General features: G+C 58.5%; 1 protein-coding gene across 4 annotated transcripts in view; it reads left to right on the forward strand.

Annotated features, from left to right (window-relative positions):
• Window positions 1-412: 412 nt before the first annotated feature.
• LMX1B (LIM homeobox transcription factor 1 beta) overlaps window positions 413-13803 on the forward strand; it is a 75101-nt gene continuing 61710 nt past the window's right edge. For all 4 annotated transcript variants that reach the window (XM_090276013.1, XM_090276012.1, XM_090276014.1 and 1 more), the window contains exons 1-2: window positions 413-551; window positions 1347-1533. In XM_090276013.1, the coding sequence (XP_090132139.1) occupies window positions 413-551; window positions 1347-1533 (326 nt within the window). The remainder of the gene's footprint in view (window positions 552-1346; window positions 1534-13803) is intronic.

The raw sequence follows: 13803 nt of genomic DNA on the forward strand, positions 1-13803 counted from the left end.
GGCCGCCCCTGCACCCCCGCCCCCTCCCCCGCCCGCCGCCGCCGCCGCAGCCACCGCCGCCGCCGTCTCCTCCCTGCGGCTCCGTCTGCCGCCGCCGCCGCAACCCGGCTCCGGGGCTGACAAGCAGGTGACAGAGGAGCCGGCGCGCGTGGGTGCGAGTGCCCGGGAGAGCGCGGCGCGGACTGTAGCCGCCCCGGCCCGCCAGCACGACGCCGGGGCCCGGGTCCAGCGCGTCGCCGCTGCACGCTTGCCGCGGGCAACCGGCGGCCCCAGCCCCAACCCCGCGGGGGCTGCGCCTCCCCCGCTCCGGGGCCGCGGCGGCGGCGGCGGCGGCGGCGGCAGCGGCGTGCGGGCAGGCGGGCGCGCGGGCGAGCACCCTGGCCGGCGGGGCCTGCAGTGCGCCCCGCGTCCCATGGATATAGCAACAGGTCCCGAGTCGCTGGAGAGGTGCTTCCCCCGCGGGCAGACGGACTGCGCCAAGATGTTGGACGGCATCAAGATGGAGGAACACGCCCTGCGCCCGGGACCCGCCACTCTGGGGGTACTGCTGGGTGAGTACAGGGTCGGGACCTCCGAGCGGCCACGGGCAGGGGACAGGGGCCTCGTCCCAAGGTGAAAGCAGGCGTCTAGGCCAACTGATAAAGGAAGTGGTATGCAGGACATGGGTGAGTGGGAGAACGCAGAAAACTTCTAGAGTGATCACCAGGGGGGACACAAGCTAGACAGGCATCCTGCGGGGACAGAGGGATGCGAGGACATCACGTAGGAAGAGGAAAGGCAGGACAGCTCCAGCCTCCACCCCCGCATCTTCATCCGGCCTCGGATCTAGAGGTAGGAGGCGGGTTGCAGGGGTGACGGAGGACCCAAGTAGTCACCTTGGCAAGCTTGGGAGTAGTGCCAGGTCACTTGGAGAGGGGGAGCTTCTAAAAGAAAAATGTCCCCAGAGTCACCCAAATCACAGGTTTTGGGGAGATTTAGGACAGAAGACCACGTATGCCACTGTGGGGCGTGTCAGCCAGCCAGAGCCCCAGCCTCACCTCGCCTGTCTCTGTCCCAGCCGGCTACCCGGCGCCGTACTCGTTCGCATACGAATTACATGCCGAGCGCTGGATCTCCGGAGAAGGGGAGAGCGCAGCGCGGATCCAAGGCTCGAGGCCCGCGGCCTCTCCGCACCGGAGTCCGCGGACTAGGACGAACTAGCTGAGGCTGCCCGGCCCTTGGCGCGGCAGGCGTTGCTCCAGGGCTGCCCTCGCCCTTGGAGCCGGGGCTGCGGGCAGTGAGCGGATGGGATGCTGGGGCTGGGCTGGGCGGCGCTGACGGCCCGGCTCTCGCCCTGTGCGCTGCAGGCTCCGACTGCCCGCATCCCGCCGTCTGCGAGGGCTGCCAGCGGCCCATCTCCGACCGCTTCCTGATGCGAGTCAACGAGTCGTCCTGGCACGAGGAGTGTTTGCAGTGCGCGGCGTGTCAGCAAGCCCTCACCACCAGCTGCTACTTCCGGGATCGGAAACTGTACTGCAAACAAGACTACCAACAGTAAGCGCCTCTAGTCCCCCTCCTTCCCCACCGCCGCCCTGCAATCGAGCCTGGGGACCCCCCTCCCAGGCCGGACCCACGTCCACCCTGCAGCCGGCTCTGTGCGCCGCTGGGTCAGTCAGCTCCGAGGTCTCCGCGGGCTGCGCGTCTCCGGCAGGAGTGAACCATCCCAGCCGGGACGACACTAGTGGGGTGGCCGCGAGCGTCCGGCAGCTCCTAGTTGCTGTCCTTTGTCCAGAAAACCTTCGCTGGGCCGCTGAGTTGGGGTACAGGGCAAAGCCCTGCGCCGACTGGGGGATGGTTGCCGCTGTCCTGGGAGGCCTGAATTGGAGACCAAGAATTGATTTCCATACGAAGGCAGTGTTTTAGGGAGTCAGGCCTTGGTGGTGTGCTTCTCCAGCCTTAAGGCTGGGTTTGTGGGGGCTCGGGATTCCTGGAGCAAGGAGGTGGTGTGCAAGGGTGCTGAACTGCCTGAAGCCCCCCATAACCCTTTCCTGCCAGGCACCCTGCTGCAATTTTAGGCCCTTGTGGAGAGAAAAAGATGTCCATCCTCCCAAAACCGTTGCATGCGGGAATTTTGCACTTACAATTTTCTTTGGCTGGAGAAGCTGTCTAGGAAGAGGACCTCAAGAGGTGGCAAACCACAATCTGGGGCTCCCCATGGGGATGGGGAACTGACCGAATCAGCCATCCCCAGCAGGCATTCTCTTTTGCAGTGTGTGTATGTTGGGGAGGGTGGCCTGTCCTGCCCTGGTGTAGTTCAAGCTTCAGGGTTGAGGCCAGAGGCGGTGGGTTGAGTTTTACCTGCTGACTTGTTTTTAGCTGAGACTGTGGATTTGTCTGATAAGGGGCTTGGGGCAGATATTAGTAGATGTGGCTTTTTTTTTTTTTTTTTTTTTCCTATCTGGGTCTTGTGCCTGGCAGCGTGATTGAAGAGGCAGAGAGGTGCAACCGCCAAAAGAGGAGTGCGGGGATCCCTAGGGCTGCATTGTGGAGGCAAGTGGGTGCCTGTGACAACTTTCTTGTGAGGCCTGGAAAACTCTTTCAGATGAGGCTGCAGGGTGGGTAGGCTCTCAGGGGGTTTGGGGCTCAGAAGGGACTGTGTGTGCCCAAGTCTCTGGGGAAAAGGCTGAGCTGCTAACGCCTGGTGGTCTGTGCAGCCTACCTGCTCTCCCCAGGGACTCTCTAAATCCGGGCCCCGATGGGAACTGGAGCGGCGGAGTGCCCCTGCACTGCTTGGCTGAGGCCAGAGCCCTCAGGACGGCATCAGTTTCTACTCCGAAAGGCTCTGGCTGAGCCCCATACTAGGGCCTAATCTGGCTATGCTACCGTGGTCTGGGGCCCGAGCAGGAGCTGCGCTTTCTGCCTTGCTCTTCTTGCTGGCTGGGGGCTCTGCAGGCAGGAGCTGGGGTCAGGCTCCCGGAGTCAACTCTTTCACTGGTCCGGAGGCCAGGTGAGGTCTCCCCCTCTGTCTGGAGCGTCCCCGATTGCCATCGATCGTTTTTGCGTTGTGCCTTGGGCTGATGGGATTCTAGTACCGGGAGAAGGTGAGGCTGCCAGTCAGCCCAGCCACAGGTAGGCATAGGGAAGCACAAGTGAAAGGGGGGAAGTGCTTTGGGGTAAATGCGCTCGGCAGCTTCGGGCCGGCCTGGGGAGCAGCCCCTGGCAGGGCTCAGCAGCCTCCAGCCCACCCACATCCCGCCGTCCTGCAGCACTCACTGCTCTGCTGCCCAACCTGAGCGAGGCGCTGGCAGTGCCACTCCCCGCTCAGCTCAGCCACGGCCTGGACAACTCAACACGTGGGGGCAGGCGGCTCAGGAAACTGGAAATGGGCCTCCGGGTCATTTGTGCAGGCTCCTGAAAATTTTTAACATGTTGGAAATGCTCTTTCCAACCTCTTGTACAAATCTGCTCGTTCTAATCCGCCCCCAATGCACCTCCGCCCCAGTCATTCATGAGCTTCTTTTTAGAACAAGGAGAGAAGGATACCCCTGGTTCTTCAGAGCACAGAACTGTGAAGTCACAAAATCTGAACTGAATGTTACCCCTTAGAACTGAGTGACCAACCCCCTCATTTTACAAAACAATTAAACGTTTGCGATTGCTTTGTCAAAAGTATATTTGTTTTAAAAAGAAAAAAGGGCACCCAAGAGCTTTCTTCATCTGTGCGAGTGAATTTTGGAATGGGGCGAATCTCAGGTCCCCAGTCTGGGTCCTGCAGGGGTGCAGTCTCCGGCTGGGCATCATTCACAGCCCTCACGGCGCTTCCTCCTCCCTCACGCCCTCTTTCTTCCAGTAACGCCAATTAGGTACCTGCACTAGGCGGGCTGGCTGGGGACTGAGGAGGGGATGTTATCAAGACAATCCTGGGGACAAATTCCCAGGGCAGGTCTTGCTTCAGTCTTTCTTAGGGAGAGTCAGTGCAGCCAGGCACGCAGGGGCTCACTGGGAAGCAATGTTCTTTGCACAATAAAAATATATTTCACGATTTATTTTTTTTCTTTGAGGATTGCAGAGGCATATTTATTGCATCTGTGCGTAAATGCTTTCAGACGAGAATCCAGGCAAGTGGGCACAGAAACGTGCCTTCTCGAGTTTGTCTTGTCTGTTACTCTGCCTCAGCGGTATTGGGAAATTAACAACCCCCCCCCCCCAACATAACTTTTGAAAAACGAGTCCTCCCGGCGAGGAGCAGCGGGGCTTGCTTCTTAGAAAGAGGTGGCTATTTTTATTAAGCTCTCCTTCTCCACTCGATTTGTTTTCAAAGATCCTGGACACCCAGAAGCGCAGCATTATTTTACGCACCACGGGGGTAATTAATTGACACTCGGACGAATTTAATAGCATTGGATAAAAATCCACCGGCACGCCCTGCACCGGCAAAAAGAGCCGGGAGCCACGGCATTTGGCATTTTTACGCCTAACTCCAAAGTTTCTTTTTTTCTCCTACGTGTTTTTTGGGGGCCTCCTTCTAAGGAAAAAAACCAAACGCATCGGATTGTTCTCCTGTGCCGAGGGAGGCTTGGCCCCTCGGCAGCCCGAGCTCTTCGAACAGAAAACCCGGCTAGAAACCGGGAGGAGATGCAGCCTCCACACGCGAAGTCACGAGCTCTCCTCTCCTTCCTCCACCGGAGAACACAGGAGAAAATGACAACATACCTTCCCCTGGTTTTTTTCTTGGCGGTTCGGCTAAACAGAATTATGTAACTTTTCTTGCCGTCTGTCGCTCTCCTGGAAAGGGTTTGTATCCTGAGGAGGTGGCGAATTCCTGGAGGAGAAGGGGGGAGGGTTGGCGGGAGAATCCAAAAATCTGTCACAAAATGGAGTCGAATCACTTGTACAGACAGCTCCGAGGTCTGGCGACCCGAGCCTCGCGGGTATGCGAGCGGGAGTCTGCGTGCGCGGGAGGACGCGAGGCTCCCTCCCGGGCAGGGCACCCACCTCGGCGGCCCGGGCCGGCGGCGTCCTTCCTCCCGCAGGGCCCGCCGGGGCGCGCGCGCCTCTCCGCCGCGGTTACAGGGCCCCGCGGAGCCTGCGAGGGTCCCTTTGGGCTCGCCTGCCCAGGTAGGATGCGCCCACCTCGGCAGGAGGCGGGCAGCGAGGCTTTGATTGAGTTTCACAAAAAGCCGTCAGCGTCCCGGGGTGATTTTTTTTTTTTTTTTTTTTTAATTTACCCCAGCTGCCTGCGCGGAGCTCCAGCGGCCCAACCCCGCTCTTCCCAGCACATTCCTTTCCTTGGAAGTGTTTACACCGGGAAAGGCCTTCCCGGGAGGCTCACCTCCCCTCGGAGCACCGGCAGCGGCAGAGCCCGGGCGTGGTGCAGGGGGAGAGCGAAGTCGGGCTCCATTCTTTTCTGGCTGCTGCATCTCCCAGCTCGAGAGGCCTCCCACAGGCCTTATGCAGGGTGTCAGTTACAAGCAGGACCTCCGTCACCGGTGGGTACCCCAACTGGCATAGTCGTCTTCGGACTCGTTCAGGGCTGCAGACACCCCTGCCCCCAGCCTGGGGTAAGGGCCTGTCCTGGAAATGGATCTTTTTAGAAGGAAGGGCCAGCGTTTTGTCTTATAAAAAGGCTTCCATATTGCTCTCCTTGGGGATCTGAGGGCTGAAGGGCTCACTCTGCCAGCCCGAGCCTGGGGACCCTCTGGGCCCTGGGAGGGTACCTCCCCATTTAACCTCAGCACCTTGGCTGCAGGCGGAAGGGTAAGCAAAGGCCTTTCTGAGGCTGCAGTCCTCTGCTGAACGGAGGCATTATTCACAGCTGACTCCTGGCTCACCCTGGAGTAGCCTAATTTGTTTGCCGGCTTTTTTCTGGAGTGGGGGAAGCAGGTTGTGAGGATCACCTCTGGGGTATGTGATTAGTAACCCTCAGCTTCCTCCCTCCCGGTTCACTGGAGCAGGCTAAGGACCACACAGCCCTGGCACCTACTTGAGCCTCTTCTGTAAAATGGGGACATGCCCACCCAGGGGAGAGTACCCTCGTAAGGAGTCAAGATAATGTGCCCCAGAGGACCTGGCATCTTGTTGCCTGGGAATTATTGTTTCTCTTATCACCTTCAGCGTGGCAGAGAATGCCTTGTCTTCAAGGACACACACCCAGCTGCCCATGAGTCCCATGTCAGAGAGGCGCAGCTGGAAGATGAGGCTTGCCATGAGTCTCTCTGTGCAGGGAAGATGGGGGGCACTGCTGGGAAAACCATTCTCTTTGCTTGGGACACTGTGAGGACCCTGCCTCCCTCAGTGATGACAAGAGCTTTAGACTCCGAGACAGACCTGGGTTCACATCCCAGCCCCAGCATTCAGCAGCTGGGTGATCTTAGCCAGGTGGCTGCCCATCTCTGAGTGCTGGGTTCGCCATCAGCAAGCTTGAGGTGATGATGTCATTTCCTAGGGAGCTGTGAGCAATACAAAGGGCACCTGGTGGGGCTTCAGTAAGTGCTCTATATTCCCTGGGGTCCAGAGAGGCAGAAAAACTTATGATTGTAAGGGTGGGAACAGACACCGACTGTGCATGATCAGGAAGGGCAGACAGTGGGGTGGGGCTGGCTGTCTGCTGGCCTGTTTCTTCTTGGGAGCCGTGGCGGGCGGCTGTTGGACCGGAGCAAACACCTTCCCACTGTGGAACCCTTGGCCTCTCCAGGGTCTAGTCTGGAAAAGCATACTCAATATTATAATTTCATATTTGGAAAACTGTTCATGCTTATTGTTTTTGTGATTCAAGTGACTGAAAATAAAGCTCTGAGACTGAGGAGGGATTCAGTAGAGTGGGCATATTGGGGAGAGATCCAGGGATCTGTGTGTGTCTCAGAAAGATGAGGTTTGAAGGCTGAGAAACACCAGCCCGGGCGGTCCGAGGGATTCTCCAGCCCAGGGAGGTTTTTCGGTCCACGGTGGGCTGGCAGCGCCTCCCCAGAGAACTTCCTCTGTCCGGGCGGCTGTGAGGTTTTTAAAACAAAAAAGAAAAGGGGAAAAAAAACAAAACAAAAAAACCAGTCCTACTTTGGCATTAGTTAGGCTGAGGAATGGAGGATACTCTCAACGACATGAGTTATAACTTCCAATTTGTTGGACACCACAGTCAGGCCTCAGCTCCAGGGGAGGGAGGGAGAGAGGGATGGGCGGCTCATCCAGGGAGCCTGGGTGAGCTGTCAGTCAGCTGAGGGTGCAGGAGGGCCCTGGGCCCTTGGCTCCCTGGCTGACCCAGCGCTCTTCAACCCCTGCATTCTGTGCTGATGGCCGCAACGAGCAAAACCAAAATTATATATGTTTATTGCCACTGCAGTCAGAAGTGGGGAGGCGGTGGTAGGGAGGGGAGGGCCAGGCTGAAAACCATATTTGAAAAAGTTGATTCACAAGGCAGAGGAAGCAAAGTGGCAGACGTTTGCCATTTCATCGACCGGCTGGTGTTCTCCATTCATGTCATAAATGTCTCCTGTCATTTGAAGCCAAAAGCAACATGATTTGGTTCCCCGGTGGCCTATAGGGTTTTCTCCTTTTTTTCTTTTTGTGCAGTAAATGTTTATTTGTTAATAATATACTTTAAACAGCCTAGCCTTGACCTCAAGTCTCCTGAAGCATCCATCTTCTGTCCGAAAAATCTTTCAAAGTTTGTGTAATTTTGGGGGGAAGGTGTAACTGACGGGGCAGTGAAGGGCCTGTGTTTGCTTTAACTACTGCTGCGTGGTGGAATGGTGGGGTATAAGGGGCCACTGTGCTCAGAATGGCAACTTTCTTGGGTTTCAGGCCTGGCTGACAGCACTTCCTCGCTGCCCTGTACCTTTGCTTCTCCTGATCAGTACAAATAAATGTCTGCGTGGGCCCTTCCTTTGTTATTCCCGGGGCAATATTCTATCCATTTCTGTTCAGCTTCTTGACTGGCAGCCGCTGGACCTGCCTGGTGGACCCCGGGGCCCTGAGCGGGGTTAGGGGGAGTGTAGGGGTTCAGAGGATGTGTGAGTACGTTGGGGGTGGGGGAGGGCTTTGTCTCCTTTGGGAGCCTGGCTCAGATAGGCCTGGACCCAGAGTGCTGGCTGATGGCAGAGCACCTGGCTGGCCCTGCACTTGGTGAACTGGGGGAAGTGTCGCTGAAGGAAAAACCCGGTTCCTGGAGTCCGGTTCCAGAAGAAACAAAGATGTTTGCTTCCTGGCCTGCCGGTGCTGCGAGCAGTTTCCCTGGGAACTGTGAGGTGGTTGCCAGCCTAGGAGGATTCTGAGGGCTTCCCAGAGCAAAAGAGGTGCCCACCAGGGCCGGTGGGAGCAAAGAGCCCACCGAGCTGCTGGCTAGATGTAGAAAGCCGAGTGAGCCTGCAAGAACCCAGGGCCACAGCAGTCCGCCCACCCCCCGGGCGCCTGTGCTGAGCAGGGCAGCAGCAGCAGCAGCAGCGATGGGAAGGAGGAGCAGCGCTGGGCTGGGACAAGCTGGAGCTGGGTGTGACTGCTGCTCCCCTTCTCCTGCCTCCTGCCTTCCACGGGGACTCAGTGCCTGTTGTCATGTGACTCCTGGATTGCCATAGTTACTGGGCTGTCAGGGTGTGGGAGCCTGCCCAGGCCTGGAGTGCCAGAGCCTGTGGAGATGGAGAGCACCAAGGTGCTCTGGGGCCACTCCCTCCAAATGGAGGTCCCCCCCTCCATGGGCACATTTTCTCAAAGGAAAGAGCAAGATTGCAATGACAGATCTGGGAGGAGAATGGCAGTGGTTCCCGGTGACACTGGCCAAGGGCCCTTAGGGAAGAGCTGATTGCTCTTCCTGAGCCTCGGTCTTCTCCTCTGTGAAATAGGGGTGATTATTCTGAGGATAAAGTGAAACAAATGCCAAGGTGCCAGCCTGCACTGGACATTCGGTCAATATATGTCTCCTGCCTGCCAGGGAAGTGAGCTGGAGGCGCCCTGCCTGGCAGGAATGCATTGTCTGCTTTGCGTGGGAGGCCCAGAGAATGTGGCCTCCAAAACAGGCCTCCCCGGGAGCCCTTACCCACCCGCCTGCTCCTCAACCAGGTCTGGGGCCTGTGCTTTGAAATGTTCGCCTGAGAAGAGAATGGGGCAGGGCTGGCTGTCAGAAGCTGGTCCTTGGAGGTAGACAGCAGCCTATAGATGGACCCCTAGTACTACTGAGGCACCCCTAGGACTAGTGATTCTCCTACAGGCCAGTGGAGACGTGAACCCTCAGGAGCAGAGACTTACTGACCCCAGAAGGGCAGGCCAGAGTGGTGCATCTGGAAGGAAACGGAATTGTCCTTTCTGAGTGCCTGTGATGTATAGTGACCTTTATTGCTCTAGCGGCTTGTATAGGTGAGGAAACTGAGGCTGAAGGAGTTAAGAGGCTTCCCCCAGGTCCGGAGTTACTCCATAGCAGATTTTACCCTCAGGCAAGGCTAACTCCCAAAGCTGAAGGCATCCCTAAATCCTCAGGTCCAGACCTTCCCCAAGGACCAGATTCCTGCCCTGAAGAGTTGGAATTCTCCCTGGAGCGCCCACTCTGGAAAGTGTAGGGTGATACCTGCCCTAGGGTTGGGAAGGGTCATTGCCCTCTTTGGCCAGGATCCCCTGTAGGGCCAGCCCTTGCTAGAGAAGGAAAAAGGTTAGAATAACTGCCTTTCTCCTGGCGGGAGAGCGTCCTTCGAGGCCCAGGCACACGGGGAGGGGCTGCGGTCTCCTCTTGCGCGCTCTTCCAGGCCCACCTTTCGGAGGGGTCCTGCTCCTTGGTCTCCTTTTCCCCCGACTGGGGCAGCGCGGTGCACTGGCTCCTTGGCTCCCGGGCTCCTCGGGCTGAGCTGCGGGCGCCAGCAGCGGTTGATGAATTTCGGTGTCACCAGGGGTTTAGCCCGGATTTGGGAACTGCGCGCTCTAATACACGCACACGGTCCTGCCCTTTCTAAAGCGCAGCCCTTTCACCCAGCCGCTGATTTATGAAGGAACTCGATCCCGGGACGGGCTGGGCTGGAGCTGGGAGCCCAGGGCCCTGCGACAGCCTCTGTGCTCTTTCGGGTTGCAGGGGCCCTTGGCGGCTCCAGGTACTCTCCTGGGCTAGACTAGGGGCGCCCTGCCGGGCGGGGCCTCCGGTGGCTCAGGAGATGCGAGTCCCCGGGCGCCACTTACACCCGCTGGAAAGGGAGAGAGGCTGGCGCAGAGAGAGCGCGCTTTCGTTCGGAGTGAAGCAAAGCCATTGCTCCTCCCCGGGCCCTCGCGCTGACCCATCGGGCAGGCCCCAAAAGCAGCGAATTCGGGAGGTTTGTTTATCGAGGGAACAGAAAATTGAAAAAGAGTCTAGGACCCTGTTCCCGCCTGAGAAATGTGTAAAGTCTCTCAGCTCCTGGAGGTGGCCGTGCAGCCCGAAAGCCGAGCCCTCGGCGCAAAGGCTCGGGCGACCCCCGCCCCCACCTCCTGCGCCCGGGCCTCAGCGCGGCTGGAGGGTGGAATTTTTTCAGATTTGGTTTGCAGGGGGGAAATGTGGTTGTAACAATCCACAAATATTTACTCTTAACAGACTTGTATCTGTGGAGATTTCAAACAAAGACAGTTTAGGGGGATTACAAAAACCCTAAACCCCGTTTTTCTCCCGGACTTGGTGCTTTAAATGCCAATTACAGGCAAGCCATATCCAACAGCAACCGGGGAGGCGGGCAGGGTCCGGTCGGGGTGGGGGGTGAGCCCAGCCATTAAATGTAACTTTTCATTATGAAAAGGATTTCGCCGGTTTTATCTTCTAATAAGATTATGTCATGAACACAAGTACCTAGGACGGTGCTGAGTGACAGGGCTCTGTCCTTTAATCAGAGGCTGCGTTGCTCAAACCGCGGGGCCCTTTGTCCGACGGAGTGAACGACGGAAACTTGCCGTCCTAATCCCCTTATTCATGTCAAGCAGAGAAAAGGAGGCGAGCACCTTACAACCGTATCCCCTCCACCCCTTCCGAGGGCAGGAAGAGGGGGGCTCCGGCCCCATCACCCCCCACCCCTTGTGAGTCTGTCCCTTCTGAGCGCCTGGGTCTCTCCTGAGCCTGTCAAGCGTAGCAGCAGAGGATGGGTTGAGGGGTTGCTTTATAGGAGCCTCAATTGTCAGCTTCTGGAAAATGGGGGCAAGAGCCCCACGAATAGAAGGTACTCATTGGGGGAGTTGTTTTGCTTCCATTGATGGAGAGCAGGGCCACTCTTGTCCCCTCGTCCCAGGAAAGATAGTACTGGGGGGATACACACCCGCCATCCCCAGTAAGGCGGGGTTGACCAATATCAAGAGGTCACGTGGAGACGCCAGGCCGGGGTCTTCGGCCAGGCAGGTTTCGTTGGGTCGCTGGGACTGATGTTCCTATGCTGGTTTTCCCGCGAGTCTCTCGAGGGTTGACAGTTCCAGCTGCTCACCCAGCCCGTTTCTTCTGAGGGTGAATTCCTTTGTTCAACCCGCACCCCACTGGCCCCCACCCGAGGAAACCCGCTTCTCCACTGGGCGGTGGTGCCTTTATTCTCGCCACCACTGCTTTCACTGCCCTTGTCCCACGGTTTGCAGATCTTTCCCGCTGCGCGCAGGCCACATGGACCAGATGGGTGCACCGTCCGGCCCCTCGATGTGGCCGCCTTGCCCGAGCCAGGCTGCCAGCTTGGACATCCACAACTCCAGCCAGCCAAGCGGTCGCCCCAGACGCGGACTTTGGCTGCCTGCGTTTGCCTCCAGGCACAGCGGAAAGCCGCGGGCTTCCGACTGGCTGTCCTGCGCAGTCCCGGTCGCTGCACCGGCTGAAAAACCCAAAAGCAAAACCAACACCCAACAAGTGAAACCCGTGCGCCACCGCGGCTCCGCTTTGTGCCCCTCCAGAGGACCAGGCTGGCCACCTGTGGGCCGGCTTCTAGGGTCTCAAAATGAAGGCCCCAGGGTCCTCAGAGCTGGAGGGGTGCTTCTGAGGAATTTGCCTCTAACGTACCCAGCTCCTTGGCATCCTTTTAAAGCTCTTAGGATTTAGGCTGTGCTGGGCAGCCACCGGGGACCTCAGTGTGCCCTGGGAGCGCTCTGGAGACGCCTGGCTGCACGCAGTCTCCTCCCTCTCTAGCCCAAGCTCCAGTACCGAGAGGATCGGGCTGAGAGCAGGGTGTCACCTCGTAAAAGCGACAAGCAAGGGCTGTTTTATGGGGAGGGAGAAGGGGCAGGAAGTGATGCTTCCATCTCTGGCCAAACTGGGACAGAGAGCTCTGATGAAGGGAGCCCTATCTGGGAGGGGGACAATGAAGGGGACAGAGTAGGGTCAGAGACTCTGGGCCAGGGTCCGGGGATATGAAGCGTTGGGCAGGGACGGACCAGAGCTGAGAAGGGGACCGGCCCAGGGACCGGGAACGGAGCTCACCTCCCGCCCCTCCTCTTCTCTCCCAGAGCCCCCTCTGCAATCCCGGCCTCAGCCAACAGCCCCAGCCCTGCCTCCCAGGCCGGGGGCGGGGGAGAGACTTTCTCTCTCGAAACACTTGATACCAACTTTGTTTTTTTGGCAAGAAAAATAAGCCTTGTTTGGAAAGGGGGGGGGCGGTGGTCGAGTGAGCGAGGGAAGGAGTGAGCCTGCGGCAGAGCAAACTTTGCGGATTAGGTTTCAGCGCCTCCGCCCCACCCCCAGCCCCGCGGCGGTGATTTGTGTGCGGGGGTCTGTGACCCTTCGAGGCATCAAACGGCCCGCGGGAACCGGCCGAGTTCAGAGGGACAGTGGGCAGAGGGGCGTCCTAAGACAACGCAGATGGTTCATATCAGCCCTGCCGGGCCAAGCCCTGGGCTCCCAGCGTCTGCCCGCCAGCCCGGGCTCCTGGGCAGGGAAGAGACCCAGGGTCTTCAGGGGAGGCCAAGGCCTGAGCCTGAGCAGGAATAGGGGGCCAGGAACACAGCAGTCAGTGCCCACTTGGCCCCAGCTGAAAGGAGGCGTGCCTGCACTGAGGGCTGACCCCATCCAGCTATGGAGGAGCCTGACCCTTCCGTCTGCCCAGAGTAGCCTCTGAGCACTGAGTGGTGGGAATGGAGACCCTCCAACCTCTGCCAGGTGGCCAGTGCGGATACCCCATCCCTGCCCAGGAGGCAGCTGATGCTTATCCTGGTCATAATGCCCCTCCCCCAGGGACCCTTAGCAGCCTTTTCCTTTTCAGCCAGGTGTCCTGCCTTCAGCCTGTCTGCTGTGCTGGGTTTGGGAAGCCCTCACCTGCCTCTGACTTTCATTCATTCATTCATTCATTCATTCATTCTCCTACTGGGTAGAGCGCCTTCCCCTTTCTGCCCACTTGAGCCCTGCTGCCTGGCCTGGGTCAACACTGAGGGACTCTTCTCCTTTCCCACTCCTCACCCCAAGGGAAGGCTAAGGAGGCACACTCAGACCTTGGCCCAGCCTTTCTTCGGGAGTGGGGCCCACGCCAGCTTGGCTTCTGAGTCTGCTGCCCCCTCTTCCCAGAGCTGGAACTCTGCTGGCTGTTGACACCAACCGGCCCGGGCCTCCCTGCCCTGATCTGCAGGCCCTGGCTTCTCTGTGGCATCCAAGAGCTCTTCAGAGACCATAGCAAGGATGCAACAGAGCCACACCCACCACCCTGCCAGCCACTGCTTTATAATGTCCCAGTGGAAGGGCTCTTCAGGGTCCTTGTAGAAAGGGGGAAACTGGGGCCCAGGCATGGCCAGGACTTGCCCAAAAGCTCACTCCGCTGAAGCAGAGTGGAGGCAGGAATTGCCACGTGCCCACTGCCAAGTTAGGGGTTTTCTATGTGGCAACTCCACAATTTCTTCTAGAACGCTTTCCCAGATTCTGGCTTTAGCAGTGGC

Source organism: Furipterus horrens, unplaced genomic scaffold (genome assembly GCF_987537825.1).
Source record: "Furipterus horrens unplaced genomic scaffold, mFurHor1.1.pri manual_scaffold_4, whole genome shotgun sequence".
Lineage (NCBI taxonomy): Eukaryota > Metazoa > Chordata > Mammalia > Chiroptera > Furipteridae > Furipterus > Furipterus horrens.